Source organism: Beta vulgaris, chromosome 7, assembly GCF_026745355.1.
Source record: "Beta vulgaris subsp. vulgaris cultivar EL10 chromosome 7, EL10.2, whole genome shotgun sequence".
Taxonomy (NCBI): Eukaryota; Viridiplantae; Streptophyta; class Magnoliopsida; order Caryophyllales; family Amaranthaceae; genus Beta; species Beta vulgaris.
Window position 1 is genome coordinate 38,662,072 of NC_079208.1, and position 15,988 is coordinate 38,678,059.

The 15,988-nt window shown below is 42.2% G+C and overlaps 1 protein-coding gene across 1 annotated transcript; it reads right to left on the reverse strand.

Moving 5' to 3' along the window:
• Positions 1-327: 327 nt before the first annotated feature.
• LOC130589538 (uncharacterized) lies at positions 328-10,409 on the reverse strand. Its single transcript, XM_057390815.1, is given in 11 exon segments — positions 328-431; positions 1,321-1,452; positions 3,150-3,288; positions 4,232-4,387; positions 8,037-8,210; positions 8,331-8,410; positions 8,749-8,853; positions 9,110-9,247; positions 9,250-9,358; positions 9,434-9,511; positions 9,638-10,409. Coding segments are annotated over 11 exon segments (1,359 nt in total). The 5' UTR covers positions 9,782-10,409.
• Between the last annotated feature and the right edge of the window lie 5,579 nt (positions 10,410-15,988).

Here is a 15,988-nt window from a genome sequence, read left to right on the forward strand (position 1 = left end):
TTGTGGGAAACGATATCTTGCTTACTCTATATTTACTTTAATTGACCCGTACACTTGCGGTATTTTAAGGTACATTTAGGACCGACCAGGACGCCCGGGCTTTGAACGAGATTTTGTTGCAAGGCTTCCACGCCCGACCTCAGGATGCGGGTACCACTGATCAAGTGTATTTCAGCCTCACCGATCATGTGAACAAGGGCGCTAGGCCTTTGGCCATGCAGGTTCCCCCGCATGTGTTCATCAGCTGCTGTTCGAGTGTCGATTACACCCCAAACGTCTCGGAGTTTCAGCTTGCTTACCGATACGAGATATATGCTCCAGGTGGGATCAAGGTGAAGTCCTCCCTCCTGGACTACGCTTTTCTTTCCCAGCACGAGGTCTCTTTTGTTGAGCACATCCATCATTCTTACATCTTGTCTCCCCAGCTCTTCCTGTTACATCCAGAACAGTGAGTAAGTCTAAACTGTATTATTTTAGTTTTATCTCTATTATTTTAGTTTTACCGATACGGTGTCGTGATGCGGTGGTGACAGAGATTGGAAGTGAAATAGAAGATGCTAGGTTATATTTTGGTGTATGGTAAAAATGTGCGAATATTTACATTGCTAACAAGTCAAATGTACATGAACAACAAGCTAAATGAATACATGTATAAAATGCATAAAAATAATATAAACTTAAATTTTCTAAGAAATTATGTAAGTCAAAAAAGTAAATTATTCGCATTTGAACTGAAAATCAAAATTTCAAAAAATGCAGACCAAATATTTTTTTCTGTCTGGACCAAAAATCAAACATTCAAAAACTTGGACCTAAATAGGGCCATAATATGTAGGTTCGCCCTTAGACTCCAAAATATCATAAACGGGAATGCAGACATGGCTTCTGCACCACCTATTCCACTAAATTCCCCCTGGTGCGGGGTTGCCTCTTGCTTTGACCCCCCATTCGGAGATCGCAATTGATGAGCTCCAGCTTGAATACATGGCAATGACCGTCGAGATCTACAACGTTGTTGTGGTTGACGCTAATCATGATTGGTCTCACCCTCCACTGCCCCGCATTGTCTACCAGGACCTTGCACACTCATTTTAAACACATTTTCATGTGGGACACCTGGGCTTTGAACGAGATTTTGTTGCAAGGCTTCCACGCCCGACCTCAGGATGCGGGACCACTGATCAGGTGTATTTCAGCCTCACCGATCATGTGAACAGGGGCGCTAGGCCTTTCGCCATGCAGGTTCCCCCGCATGTGTTCATCAGTTGCTGTTCGAGTGTCGATTACACCCCGAACGTCTCAGAGTTTCAGCTTGCTTACCGATACGAGATATATGCTCCAGGTGGAATCGAGGTGATGTCCTCCCTCCCGGAGTACGCTTTTCCTTCCCAGCACGAGGTCTCTTTTGTTGAGCACATCCATCATTCTTACATCTTGTCGGCCCAGCTCTTCCTGCTACATCCAGAACAGTGAGTAAATATAAACTATATTATTTTAATTTTATCTCTACAATATAAAGGAATTCATGTGGCACCATGTTGTCCACATGAAATTCCCAATATGTCCTTGTAAGATAATATGATTAGCAAAATAGCATGGGGCATAAAGGTAACTAACACCTTAATTAAATGAAAGAAATTAGAAAAAGGGAAAAAAAACTACTCTTTAATTTTATGATCTCAACTAACTGCTCCTCATAATCCTAGAGATTTAAGACAAATCCTAGCAAGCAGTTTGTCTTACAAACTAGAAACATTCCCCTTGAATTGGGTTGGTAGCACGAAATATATCCACAGTGATGATTCTTATAACAAGTAGAATTTGACTCTATTGTCTAATCTTGATGCTTTATGCTTCTCAAATTTTATTATTTGCTAGTTTGCTAATCTGTTGTGTAATCAGGTATTCCAGACGAGAGCGGGTTGACAGCATCCTGCACCTCAATGCTGGATTCGACCCGGCCCAGATATTTCAGAACTTCTTCCCCCACCATTTAGTCCGAGTGCGTAATCCAGCATTACAAGTACAATTTCACTAAAGGTAAAAAAGTACGCTAAAGTCAATATTGTAATCTTTCTTTAATCCATTTGCTATTGTACGTAGTACAGTTTTAAAGCAAGTAGGCTGGCCTACTGACTTAGCTTCCTAAAAAATTAAATAGAATGAAGCTAATAAACTCCGTAGTTAGTAACATCTATCTAATTCAGATTTCAGATAGCATCATAAAGCTAACTTATAATCTATGTATAATTATTATTATTTGTCCACATTATATACAGTTTTATGGGTATAGTAATAATCTTAGGAGAGTTAAGTCGATAATAATCACGACCACGGTGTCGTGATGCGGTGGTGACAGGGATCGAAAGTGAAATAGAAGATGATAGATTGTGTTTTAGTGTATGGTGAAAAATGTGCGAATATTTACATTGCCAACAAGCCAAATGTACATGAATTTCAAGTTAAATGAATACATGTATAAAATGCATAAAAATGATGTAAACTTAAATTTTCTATAGAAATTATGTAAGTCAAAAAAAGTAAATTATTCGCATTTGGACTGAAAATCAAAATTTCAAAAAATGCAGACCAAATATTTTTTTTCGGTCTGGACCAAAAATCAAACATTCAATAACTTGGACCAAATTAGGGCAATAATATGTAGGTTCGCCCTTAGACTCCAAAATATCATAAACGGGCATGCAGACATGGCTGCTACACCACCTATTCCACCAAATCCCCTGGAGCGGGGTTGCCTCTTGCTTTGACTCCCCATTCGGAGAACGCAATTGATGAGCTCCAGCTTGAATACATGGCAATGACCGTCGAGATCTACAACGTTGTTGTGGTTGAAGCTAATCATGATTGGTCTCACCCTCCACTGCCCCGCATTATCTACCAGGAAATTGCGCAATGATTTTAAACACATTTTCAGGTGGGACACCCGGGCTTTGAACGAGATTTTGTTGCAAGGCTTCCACGCCCGACCTCAGGATGCGGGTACCACTGACCAGGTGTATTTCAGCCTCACCGATCATGTGAACAAGGAAGCTAGGCCTTTGGCCATGCAGGGTCCCTCGCATGTGTTCATCAGCTGCTCTTCGAGTGTTGATTACACCCCGACCATCTCGGAGTTTCAGCTTGATTACCTATACGAGATATATGCTCCAGCCTCCAGGTGGGATCGAGGTGAAGTCCTCCCTCCCGAACTACGTTTTTCCTTCCCAGCACGAGGTCTCTTTTGTTGAGCACATCCATCCTTCGTACACCTTGTCGGCCCAACTCTTCCTGCTACATCCAGAATAGTGAGTAAATATAAACTATATTATTTTAATTTTATCTGTACAATATAAAGGAATTCATGTGGCACCATGTTGTCCACATGAAATTCCCAATATGTCCTTGTAAGATAATATGATTAGCAAAATAGCATGGGGCATAAAGGTAACTAACACCTTAATTAAATTAAAGAAATTAGAAAAAAGGAAAAAAAAAACTACTCTTCAATTTTATGATCTCAACTAACTGCTCCTCATCATCCTAGAGATTTAAGACAAATCTTCAAAGCCAAGTTAATTTGCTTTGTCTTAGAAACTAGAAACATTCCCCTTGAATTGGGCGAAAAATTGGTAGCACAAAATATATTCACAGTGATGATTCTCATAACAAGGATAACATGCCTTTGTTGTCTAATCTTGATCCTTTATGCTTCTCAAATTTTAATTATTTTTATTTGGTTTGTTTTTGTTGCTAATATTTACAATTATAGCTCGTACATAAAATATGGTGCAACTTTTTTATGGATTGTTATTTTTATGTCCTTTTGGGTTAATTGTAACTTTCTAGTAGAGTAACTAATGGGTTTAAGATGTGCCAACTCATGATCAACAACATTAACCTCCCTAACTATATGCTTAAAAGAAATACAATCAAACTCATTACAAAGCTCAAGAATTTCATTAATATAAAACTGTAGAGAATTCTTTTACTTGCTCCTACGATTAACTCTGTTGATAACAAGCAATGAATCTCCTTCTACCTCCACGCATCTTGCTCCACATTGCAAAGCCAACTGCACTCCCAAAATTATTGTCCTCGCCTCCGCAATAGCCACGTCCATTTTCTGCCTAACTTTTCTACACGCAGCTCGCACAACCAGTCCCTCACAATCACGTACCACCACGCCCATGCCAGTACCCTCTACTCCCTACATCGCCCCATTAGTATTCACCTTCAGTGTGCCGCGAGGTGGTGGTGTCCAGCTGAGCCCTCCCCTATTCATATTTGGCACGCATTTTATAAAACGAACATCATTGCACTCGATATAAGCGTCCAGTAATGCCAAGGCCCTCTCTTTAACTTCATTTGGGCAGCACTCTTGGTCTCCCTGCACAATCAGATTCCTTTGATTCCAAATAGACCAAGCTACCATCATGATCCTTGCACATTCCTCCCTATTAAAACTATTAAAAACCCAACAAAGCCACTCAGCCATATTGTAATAACCTTGCTCATTAAACCATCTGTCCAGCTCTAAGGTCTTCCAAACATTGACCGCAAACCGGCTACGCTAAATAGCATGTACTTCATCCTCCGTCTCCAATCTGCAACGCGGACATAAAGGCAAGATTGTATCCAATCTCCTATTCAGCCCCATCGCTGTAGGTAATGCCCCATTATAAAGTCTTCATACACTACTAAACAGAATTTTATGGATAGTAGAGGAATAATGCTCTACGTGACACCTAGGGTTTACTATCTTTTTAGGGTTCACGAGAGATAGGAAATATTTTCTTTTTCTTTTTTGTTTGCCTTTAATATGTGTTATTTTAGTATTATTTGCTAGATTTCTAATCTGTTGTGTAATCGGGTATTCCAGACGAGAACGGGTTGATAGCATCCTGCACCTCAATGCTGGATTCGATCCGGCCCCGATGTTTCAGAACTTCTTCCCCCGCCATTCAGTCCGAGTGCGTAATCCAGCATTACAAGTACAATTTCACTAAAGGTAAAAAAGTAAGCTAAAGTCAATATTGTTTTTCTTTAATCTATTTGCTACTGTACATAGTATAGCTTTAAAGCAAGTAGGCTGGCATCCTGACTTAACTTGCTGAAAAATTAAATAGAATTCAGCTAATAAAAACTCCGTATTTGGTAACATCTATCTGATTCAGATTTCAGGTAGCATTATCTGTGTATAATTATTATTATTTGTCCACACTATATACAGTTTTATAGGTATAGTAATAATCTTAGGAGAGTCAAGTCAATAATAATTTTACACATATTGCTGCTTAGCTTAGCTTCTTGCTTTCTTTCTTCTTCTCTTTGCTTGGAATCATGGACAATGTTCCCCTGTTACATGGGAACGTCAATGATCCTGGCTACCCTCCTACTTCCCCAAAAATAAACTCAAATACTGTAATAAAGATGATGACATAGTAGTTCATTCCGCGTTGATATTACAAGTAGTGATATTATCCATCTTCCTGTTGACGATAGTGATGATGATGTGAGTACTTTTGTTCTGATTCTGACGAGATATCCTTACTCTGTGCGATGATAAAGGCGAAACTGAGACGTCATTGCTTCAGGATACATTGTTGATTCGGAAACACAATGTGTAAATAAATTAAACCCACACAACTACACATACATATGTGGTTTTGTGTTTAAAAGGTGTATTTCCGATGTAAAGTCTGCCATAGTGCCATTTGCATTTAGTAGAAGCCCAAGCATGTGTCATGTTTAAGGGCTTTTAAAATGGTATTTTAACTAGGTCTTTCACTTCTGTTTGCTAATTTCAATTACTTAACTGTTAACTCTATAGATGTATGTGCCAAACTAGATGCCATAATTGCCACAAATAAGTTGACAAAAGCCATACTTGGCCGCACTCCTCATAGATTTCAATGTTGTTCTTATCTCTTGCAATTACCAGTGTTATGTCCTAATATTTGCCTAAGCTAGTGGTCGCAGGTAAGGTCTCCATTGCAGTTACCTGGAGGACAGCTAAGGAGAGTCAGATGGCGATCTTGGATACATAAAGAAGTCTAGCAGATATTTCAAAGAAGCATGCGCTTATTAAAGAAGACTTAGTCAAAAAGCAGTTTTGTTTTTGTTCACAGGTCACTATGGGAAGACTTAAAACATTGCAAGACACCACTTTTCTTTGTTGTTGGAGTAAAAGATGTCAAATTCAAGAATATTAATTAGTCACAATATCTGTCGTGTTTTAGGTCAAGCTACAAATTACGAAGCAGTGGAAGTTCCTGACTGTGGACATGCTGTTCACCTGGAAATTTCCCTTGCTGTTATTAGATTGGTGAGACAATTTTTGACAAAAACAAACCTGGGAAGAATTCGGTTTTTTTGCTGATCACTTGCGATTAAGATATCTTTCGGCATCTATTTATCGCCAACAATTCAATCCTACTATGTGAGATCTTCTATAGAGATTTCTCAGATGATTATCCAAGGTTGTGAAGATAAGATGTAATTGGGCTAAACTGAACTTGTTTTGTTGTTCAGATTACATCCTTTGAAGTTTTTTTTCTTTCATTTCTGCTCATTGATTTTTATTTACAAGATACATGGGAATATATATACTTCCTCTGGAAACTAGTTAACGCAACAAGTGCTTTTGGCGCGTATTTTTGAGGAAGAGACTTAACGATGTAAATGAGCAATTAAAAGTTAGTTGTGTTAAAAGTATTTTCATTAATTTGCTCATTTACATCGTCAAATCTCCCCCTCAAAAGACGTGCGGAATATTTATATTAGTTTACGAAGAAAACATATACTCCCTCCGTCCTCTATTAGTTTACCCGTATTCCTTTTAAGGGTGTCCCTTATTAGTTTACCCCTTTCTTTTTTTGGCTGTTTTTGGAATGGGACCACACACTTTTCATCACACATACATTCAACTTTAACATAAATAATAGTTTCTCTTCCTTTTATGACCCACAACACTATTTCTCCTAAAATTTTGTGCAAAAGAAAGGGGTAAACTAATAGAGGACGGAGGGAGTATATTGGTTAATTGCATTAAAAAATCAGGGTTCAACTTGTGATTTTGACATGTATTTTATCTTAAACACTAGTTGTAACTTGTAAGGTTTATAAACCTGTCATGGTCGCTCAGTTATAATAATTGCAGTATTAAAATATCAAACTTGTTCTTTTTTTATGTCACATTCGTGATTAATTTTGATAGCTTTGATGAAGATTTCGTGAACCTTTAATTCTAGTTAATTTCAATTTCGTTCAATTCAATTTAATTTTATAACTACAATTCAGTTAAGTTCAATCCAAAAGCATAGATTGTGACACATGTTAAATACATTTAAGTTAGATGAGTAAGTGCTAAAAGTTTAAGTTACCTAGAATAAATAGGTGTGCGTGTGCTTGTTGTGAAATAAGTAGCTTTGAAATTGACTAATAAATGGCATAGCCTCAGCAAGCAATTTGATTATGACCTTCTCACCTTCTAATCAGAATAGATTGCAGTTGACCAGCACATACTATTGTCGGTTCCTGTCCCTGGGACTAAGAGGCGACTAATAAAAGGTGGCACGTACCTTTTCAATGCAGGTAGTTTATTCGATGATCAGGGGATTTAGTTGAAACAACCTAATTTTAATTTTTGATGGCCATTGTCATTTATGTGTCCATGAAGTGAACCCAAACATATTAATTAATTGTGAAACAAGCTTTGACAATAATTTGGAAATTGTAATGTCAATTTGTCATAATTTCATTATCTTTTGCGAAACACATTAAGCATGCTTTTGTATGTAAGGAGTCGTATAAAACATTATATGATTCTCTCCTCTTCTAAATCTAAGCTTTCCCCTGGCTATATTAATATCTCACCAAGAAACTCACAAGCAATCGATTCTCATTCAACAAGAATGCACTGTACTGTAACATGTCTACCTATCCCGCCCTCTTCCATTCAACTTGCTAAAGAGGTACACGTACTCCCATAAATAAGTAAAATTTGAAGCAAAGATGTTCGATCTACTAAACAGTACAGCGACTCGGATCCTCTCATCAACCACTTGGGCATCTGAGGCTGCAGTTGCACTCGCACATGCATCTGAATCTGATGACTTTACTGATCCTTCATCTAATCTGCCCCATCCTACTCCGAGGGCCATTGTCATCATTTCATAAATCTTGTTTCCCGAGTCAGCAGGGCTGTCGGGCTGCAATCATCATGCATATCATGTTAATCACAAGAGACTGCAACAAAGCTTTGATTCACTATTTGTAAGGTTATTTAGCAACTCACCGTGAAACCACTGGATACAAGGGCCTTTTCATACAGGAGGTCGACAGCTTTTTAGCCTCAGTGCTCTCCTCTGCATCACTGCAGGCAGCCTATGCATCAAAATTGAAATCAAGCCTGTCAATTATAGACAACATGTAAAGTTAAGATATCACTAATTGCAAGATGAGGCCACCAAATCTAATATATAATAGATATGAAGTATAATAGATGAGACCACCAGTCAATTAGCATACCTCCCTATGTTTGCAGACCATCGAAACATCCCTGAAATGAGCACACAAGGGGATGAGGCAAGACGAGTTGAGATGAGACTTAAACCTTTGCGACCTTACCACCAAGCCATTGCTTCATCCAATCACAAAATATTGAATTCCTAGGGGAAGATTGCCACTGTATGGGAAGTATTCAGCAAAAGCAAGATCAACTGCCTGATACTTGAAAAACATTCTTACCAAGTTTTAGGTCTTCCTCGCTGATATCAACAAACTTCTTCTCTTTGTATGTCTGTAGGTTCTGGATAGCAATTTCACCTATAGGCTCAATTAATAATAGAACCTGTCCGGTGATTACCAATGAGAACAAATGCTACAATGTTTGCAAAACATCAAACAAATTTGGTAAAACAATAAGGTAGAAGTATCATATATTTTATCATATCAGGGTTTAAATCAACAATTCTGTTCATGAATATTCTAATTATATACTCGAATTAGCTTCTCCCAAGTCCCAATAAATTGGGTACAAGTTTGTCGTACGATCACTCTAATTATCAGAGCTAGATACATTTAAAACAGAGGTAAAACATACCTTATGCAGGGCCCTTTTGTGACAACTTCTCCAAGAATGGAGTTGTATATGCACTTTTGAGGTTGTACGTTGCCAAGTAGCAAATAGCATTCTGGTTCTCGCACATATTTTCAACATAATCATCTGAACTTATCACATCCTCCTTTTTGACGAGCTGAAGCGCAATAGAGGTGTGATTCGTCTGTGATTTCCACTGTCCTCTATACATCCCAGTTTTACAAACTTCCCAAAGTTCTCCCAAAATCTTTTGTAGTCCTAAAACATTCACAAAATAGTTTGAGAGAAAGCTTCTTAGAAAGGGGGGAAACTCACCATTTGTATATAGCTAACCTCTTTACTTTCGCTCTCAGATAGCTCTTGAATCATGTCGAATGTTTTTCTTACTAGCCTTTTTCTCATGAATCTTACCTGCATCAACAGAAGATTAAAATCAGACCAATGACAGTACATCATTTTGAAAGGATGGATAATACAAATAGAAGATGAAAACATCAATAAAAAATAAACATGGACAAACTGGGAAGTAGGCCTTACGATTCTGCTTTCTTGAAAAAGATCTCGGGATACATGAAGTGGAGGATTAATTGAATCCACCACACCATTTACAAAGCTCATACTGCAAAGCAGATACGACAAGGCAACCAACAAAGAGTACTCGAACACGTAGTCTGCAAGCATGTAATTGTTGATAAATTGAGAGCAACAGTAGAAATCTTATAGCACTTGAAATCAGATATGCACAAATTCACTGTCTGATGTTAATCACACTAAGCCATTAGTGTCACATTGACGAAATAGGCATCAGCAGCCAAGATATGTTATCAATTCACAAAAAATTGTCAAGAGTCAACACCCATGTAGGAGCATCAAGTATAGTCGAAATACCCAAGCATAGAATCTGGTTTAGTTCCCAAAGAATGAGTTTCAGGGATATGAATGATGAATCTAATCGATATTAGACCAAAACCAATCTATTAAAAGTGTCTAGTAACCTTTCCATCAAAAATAAAAATAAAATTAAAATATATAGTGTCTAGAAACCTTGAACTACTGCCTTTAACCAAATTTCAATCCAAACATACAGGTACATCGATCTTGTCAACAAGACTAATGACTGTGATCATTGAAAACAGCAATCACCAAAAAAAAATTGTCCACATAGAACATCAAGGTAGATTATCCTTATAGGGGCTGAACAAAAGCCATGTATATGCAAAATTGTAATGTCATTCTAATGCATGTAAAGAGTATGAATCGTATTTTTCGAGTTTCACCCACTCATTAAAAAAAATTAATTCTTTTAAAAATCCTCCCCAGTGGAGTCACCAAATTGTAGGAGTGTTTTTATTTTGCCTAAGCGTGATGAGCACGTATTAGATTTGACTATCCCACTGTAAAGGTTTTTTGTAATGAAAACATTTTGAAGTCTCCACCAATTCTTTAAAGAAAGAATCATAAACCTAATTGGATATTGGAAAATCATAGGGACAAATTAGGGACTTATCCAATGTAGATTTCCCCGTCTAGACTCCATAAATAGTCAAAATGAACCAAAGATTGAGTTCAAGGATGAGGATACAATAGAATCGGGAACTATGTTTCCCATTGCTGGCCTTAAAGGTGTTAAAAACTAGGCCGACCCACGAGTGAACCCGTATCCGACCCAAACCCAACCTGTTCCGAGTCAAGAGTGGAAGGCTGAAAAATCGACCCATTCCGACCCAGCGTCTACCCGTGCCTAGTTGGACCCATGGAATTTGGAAGCCCAAACCATACTGGGCCAACCCAAATTGGACCCGTGCCCAGTTGGACCCGTGAAGAACGACCCAGACCCAACCTGTTTCTGACCCAAAATTAACCCGCACCCAACTTCACCCACCAATGACCCACTTAAACCCACCTAGTTTCTACCCGACTAAGTTGTCACCCGACCCGATTACCACCCGACCTAGTTACCACCCAATCGATTTTCCACCCGACTCAGTACAACCCAACCTAAAACCCAGTTTCAACCCGACCTAAAATTAGCAATAAGCTTCTAATTTATTCATATATAAATCAACATAATTCCTCGTCAATTATATCATCATTAACTTATTTTAGAGGAGTATATAATCAGTAATGTTTCTGTCTAGAAATTAAGGGTTCTAATTCCTTTTCTTAGGGAATACCGGGTCAGATCTGAATGTCCTGAGTCCAAAGTCCGTACGCCGGAATCCTGCAAAAGTAATGGTTAGACTGCCCCGGGGGTTGTTCCAGGATCGCCTCTCCGACGCTCAAGTCAATGATCAAGCTTAGAGAGATAAAGTCTAGAGAGAGATGCTCTGGTTTGTTAGGTAAGAATTCAATACCTTCTCATTGATGAGGGGGTTGAGTATTTATAGTGCTTGGGATATCCCAACTGTAGGCCAGCTGGAAGGCACTGACAGCTGGGAGGCACTACTCCAGGTGGGCCCTTTGGAGGCTTAAGGCTTTGTTGGGCTTGAACCGTCCCTGGCTGGCTTAGCCCAGGAAATAAGCCCAAACAATTAGCCCCACGCCTGGAATGGGAGACATCGAGGCCTTGCTGAAGCGTCTCCCGTTCGTAACGGAACCTAGATAACCCTGAGCCTAGACTGACTTGGTCTCCTGGAGGAGGAGGAAGGCATGTGCTGACCCAGTCTCTTCAAGGAGATGGGTGGCATGTGCCGACCCAGTCTCTTCAAAGAGAGGGGTGGCATGTGCCGACCCGGTCTCTTCAAGGAGAGGGGTGGCATGTGCCGACCCAGTCTCCTTGAGGAGAGGGGTGGCAAGTGCCGACCCGGTCTCTTCAAGGAGAGGGGTGGCATATGCCGACCCGGTCTCCTAGAGGAGAGGGGAGGCATGTACCGACCCGGTCTCCTCAAGGAGAGGGGTGGCGTGTGCCGACCCAGTCCCTGGGAGGAAAAGGGAGGCATGCACCGACCCGAGCCGTTAAAGAAAGGAAGGGCACTGCTTACACATGGCTCGGACGAGGGGCCAATGAGCCCCATGCTTGTCCGAGCCAGTGCCTTGCTCTCACTAAGTCAATCATGGACTTAGGAGGTTTGCTCAACCAAAGAGGATAGCCTCCTTGGGCCGAGTTGATTGGACGCGGCTCGGATGAGGGGCCAATGAGCCCCATGCTTGTCCGAGTCGGTGCCTGCTCTCGCTAAGTCAATCTGGGACTTAGGGATTGCTCAACCAAAGAGGAGAGCCTCCTTGGGCGAGTTGGTTGGACGCGGCTCGGATGAGGGGCCAATGAGCCCCATGCTTGTCCGAGCCGGTGCCTGCTCTCGCTAAGTCAATCTGGGACTTAGGAGACTTGCTCAACCAAAGAGGAGAGCCTCCTTGGGCCGAGTTGGTTGGACGCGGCTCGGATGAGGGGCCAATGAGCCCCATGCTTGTCCGAGCCGGTGCCTAAGGTGTTGGACCACTGGCTGAAGTGACCGAGCTGGTAACCTTGAGCTGATGAACTAGCAATCTTGAGCTGGTGAACTTAATAGCTTCTTGAAACCAAAATGCCACGTGGCAACGGTGGATTATTGGGGTGCTTGAAAACATGGTGGCGATTCAACTTCTGGTCATTTATGACCTTTGTGACGATTGACATTCCTTGGAGCTGAGTCTTTTGAACAGTTTTGGGCCATTTGAGAGGCCCATTAAGGTGGCGAAAACGCAGGTCCCGGTCCAAGTTTTGACGCGGGACACGGAACCCCAGGAATTTGCTTATAAATAGGGAGAGGAGGAGAGATTTTGCCATTCCTCATTCTCTCTCTCTCTCTCAAATCTTGAGATTTTCTGCTCTTTCTCTCTCTACTTTTAGAGCTCTTTCTCTCTCTAAGTCCGGGTTCCATCTTCTTCGTCCGACCAGGTACGCTTTTGTTTTGTTTTTCACTAAGTTTTTCTTCTCTTCTTTTAATAAAATCGGCCGACCCCCTTCTGTTGATAAATAATGGGGAGCTCGTCCGAGTCAGTGACACCTCCTCCTCACCTCTTTTAATTTAGCCGAGGAGGTGAGGGGTATGGGCTGGTATTGGTGTCAACTTTAATAAGTTGCCCGGCCCCTCGGCTGTGCCTGAGGCGCTTTCCCTCCCGAGTACTCCTTCGCAATCCGAGGAGGAGGAGGCCGAGGGTGCCATCCCCCTACCCTGGGAGGTGTCCCTGGCCAATCCCTCTTCGAGGAGTTACTTAGACAAATATTTGTCTGATGGTGTAGTTAGGACAACTATGCCGGGAGAAGAAGGCGAAGCTTCCACGTCCGGGCGGTTCGCGTATCCCGAAATCGACCCCAGAGGCGGACCGGGAGCGAAGTTTCCTCTTCCGTCCTTAATAAAAGCCCTACTGGAGGATGCCCGAGGCCAAGCGGCCAAATTCCAAATAAAGGACCCCTATTTGCTGGTCCGACCCGATGCTAGCCATACCATCCTATCTCCACCGCCCGGATGCACTGCATTTTATTACAAGGCAATGGAAATGGGCTTAAGATTCCCGCTGACCCAGTTTGAAAAGGACATATTGAACGCCTATAATCTATGCTTGGGTCAGCTCTCTCCAAACTCTTGGGGCGGAATTTTGGCGGTCCAGGTAATATGTGATCTTATCGGTGTTAAGCCGACCCTCACCCTCGGGCGCCATTTGTACAAGTTCTTCGAGATGCCTGCCGGGGATCATGGACCTGGTTGGTGGTGCTTCCAGGCTCGGCGAGGCTACCGAACCGTCCTCGACCTACCCACCTCTCAAAAGGGGTTTCGCCGAGGATTTGCCTTTGTCTATTATGGGGGAGAATGGGGCATCCCAACCGTACCTCCATCTGCCGACCCCAATCACTGCCTTAACTTCAAAGTGCCCGAGCTATCGGAGGAGGAAGCCGTGGCCGCCATATATATGCAGCTAGAGGCCAAAATAGTGGATGGCGGCGAAGTTTTTATAGCGGGGAACTGGCTCCCGAGCTGCAAACTCTTCAAAGACGAGCACTTCCTGGCAGCATTCGGTCTGAGCCTGGCCTTTCCCAAGGGTAATTCTGCAAAAAAGGGGGTCCGGTTGACTTGTTTTTTGTTTTATTTGCTACATTTTGCTAACTGTCTTTTTCTTTTTGCAGAAGCTTCTCTAGCTTATATAAAAGAAACTGACCAAGAGATGGCCGAATTGACTTCTGCTGCTCTGAATCCGCTCGGATCAGGGCTGAGATGAAAGCCAACAAAATCAACAAGCCTCCTCAACCCAAGGTACGGATCCCTTTCTTTTCTCCGAGTAACTCACATGCTGGTTTCTTGTGACTTATCGGTTTTTGGAATCCTTTTCAGGACCCTTCCAACCCTAAGCCGAGGAAGCGTAAGGAACGGACCGAGGAGAGGGTGGAGATGACAGAAAGAGCCTTGGCGAAGGCTCGTGCCGAGAAGGAGGCCTCGGCGAAGAAGGCAAGGCAAGAGCCTTCCGTGGAGGTGAACAGCCCTCGCCAGGCTTCTGGGAATGACAACACCCGCATCTCCCTTCACCCAGAAGACTTCGAGCCAGTGCGCAGTCCGAGTCACGCACAGGGGACCTCTCATACCGAGCAGACCTTATCTGAGGCGCCGGTCCCGTTTACTGAGATGTCCAAGACGGACAAAAAACAAAGGATCGCCAGTGCCCTGGAGATACTGTGCACCCAAACCGACCGAGATCATATCAACGCGGTAAATGGGAAGAACGAGTCGAGCGAGCTCTTTCGCTCCTGGATGGATGTAAGTATCTTTGTTTTACTCCACTTTTTACCTCTTTATTGCTACCTTCTAACTGGTCTTTGTTTTACATTTTTCCATCCGGATGACTAAAGTAGCTGAGGATTGGCTTGCGCTGGTGCAAGAGGTCCAGAGCTTGAAAGAGGCGGCTCGGACGCACTTCGATGAGCTTTATCAGGCCAAGGAGGCCAAGCGTCTGGCCGAGCTTCGTGGAGGAGGCCAACACCAATCACCAAGGGTGAGGCGACTTGGAAGCAGGAGAGGGAAGATTGGAAAGTGGAGAGGGCCAACCTTTCCCTGGCCAAAGAAAACGCTGAGTCCGCCAAGGTTACGGCCGAGACCAAACTAGCTCGAGTCGAGGGCGACTTGGAGAGGGTCAAGTTCAAACTCTCTACGGCCGAGGCTCAACTGAAGGAAGCTCAGGCGGCCGTTTCCCGCTCCCAGGAGGAGTGGTTCAAAGCCTGGCAGGCCTCGGATGACTGTACCGAGTTCTGCGCTGAGGTGGGCCAATCCTCCCATAAGATGGGCGAGGACGAGGCGCTCACCAAGCTCAGGGAAGCGTTGGCTGACTCCTGCCATGAAGCTGACTGGAATTCAGTTTGGTCTCGCTATTAGGAGTTGGCTGAAGCCGAGGCAGCCGAGATTAAAGCCAAAATGGCTGAAGAGATGAGCTCGGATGATGAGGCTGACGATGACGAAGGAGCTGCTAGCACCGAGCCACCTCCAGCCGAGCAACCTGCTGTTGAGCAACCTGCTGCCGGCTCCTCTTCTTAGCTGCTTTAGGATTTTATTTTCTTAGCCTTTTGCCTTGTCGGCTTTTTGGATTTTTGCTTTCGACCATGTTATTTTGTAAACTTTTGGTTGTATTTTGTAACTTTTGATCAATTGGAATACAACTACTATTTTGCAACTTGTCATTTGTCGCGCAATTTTCGTTATTTGTAATATTACAACATTTAATAGACAATAAACTGGTTAAGTCTTGCTTGCCTTTTTGATCAAAATAATGAGACTGGCTAAGTCTTTTTATTTCTGGGGTAGAAACCCGACTTGGTACATGGACTGGTTAAGTCCGAGTTACAATTGGATTTGCTTGCTAAACCGACCAGGTAGTGCTGGCCTTACAATATGCCCCTATTGCAAGTAACGAAAAGAAATTAAACAT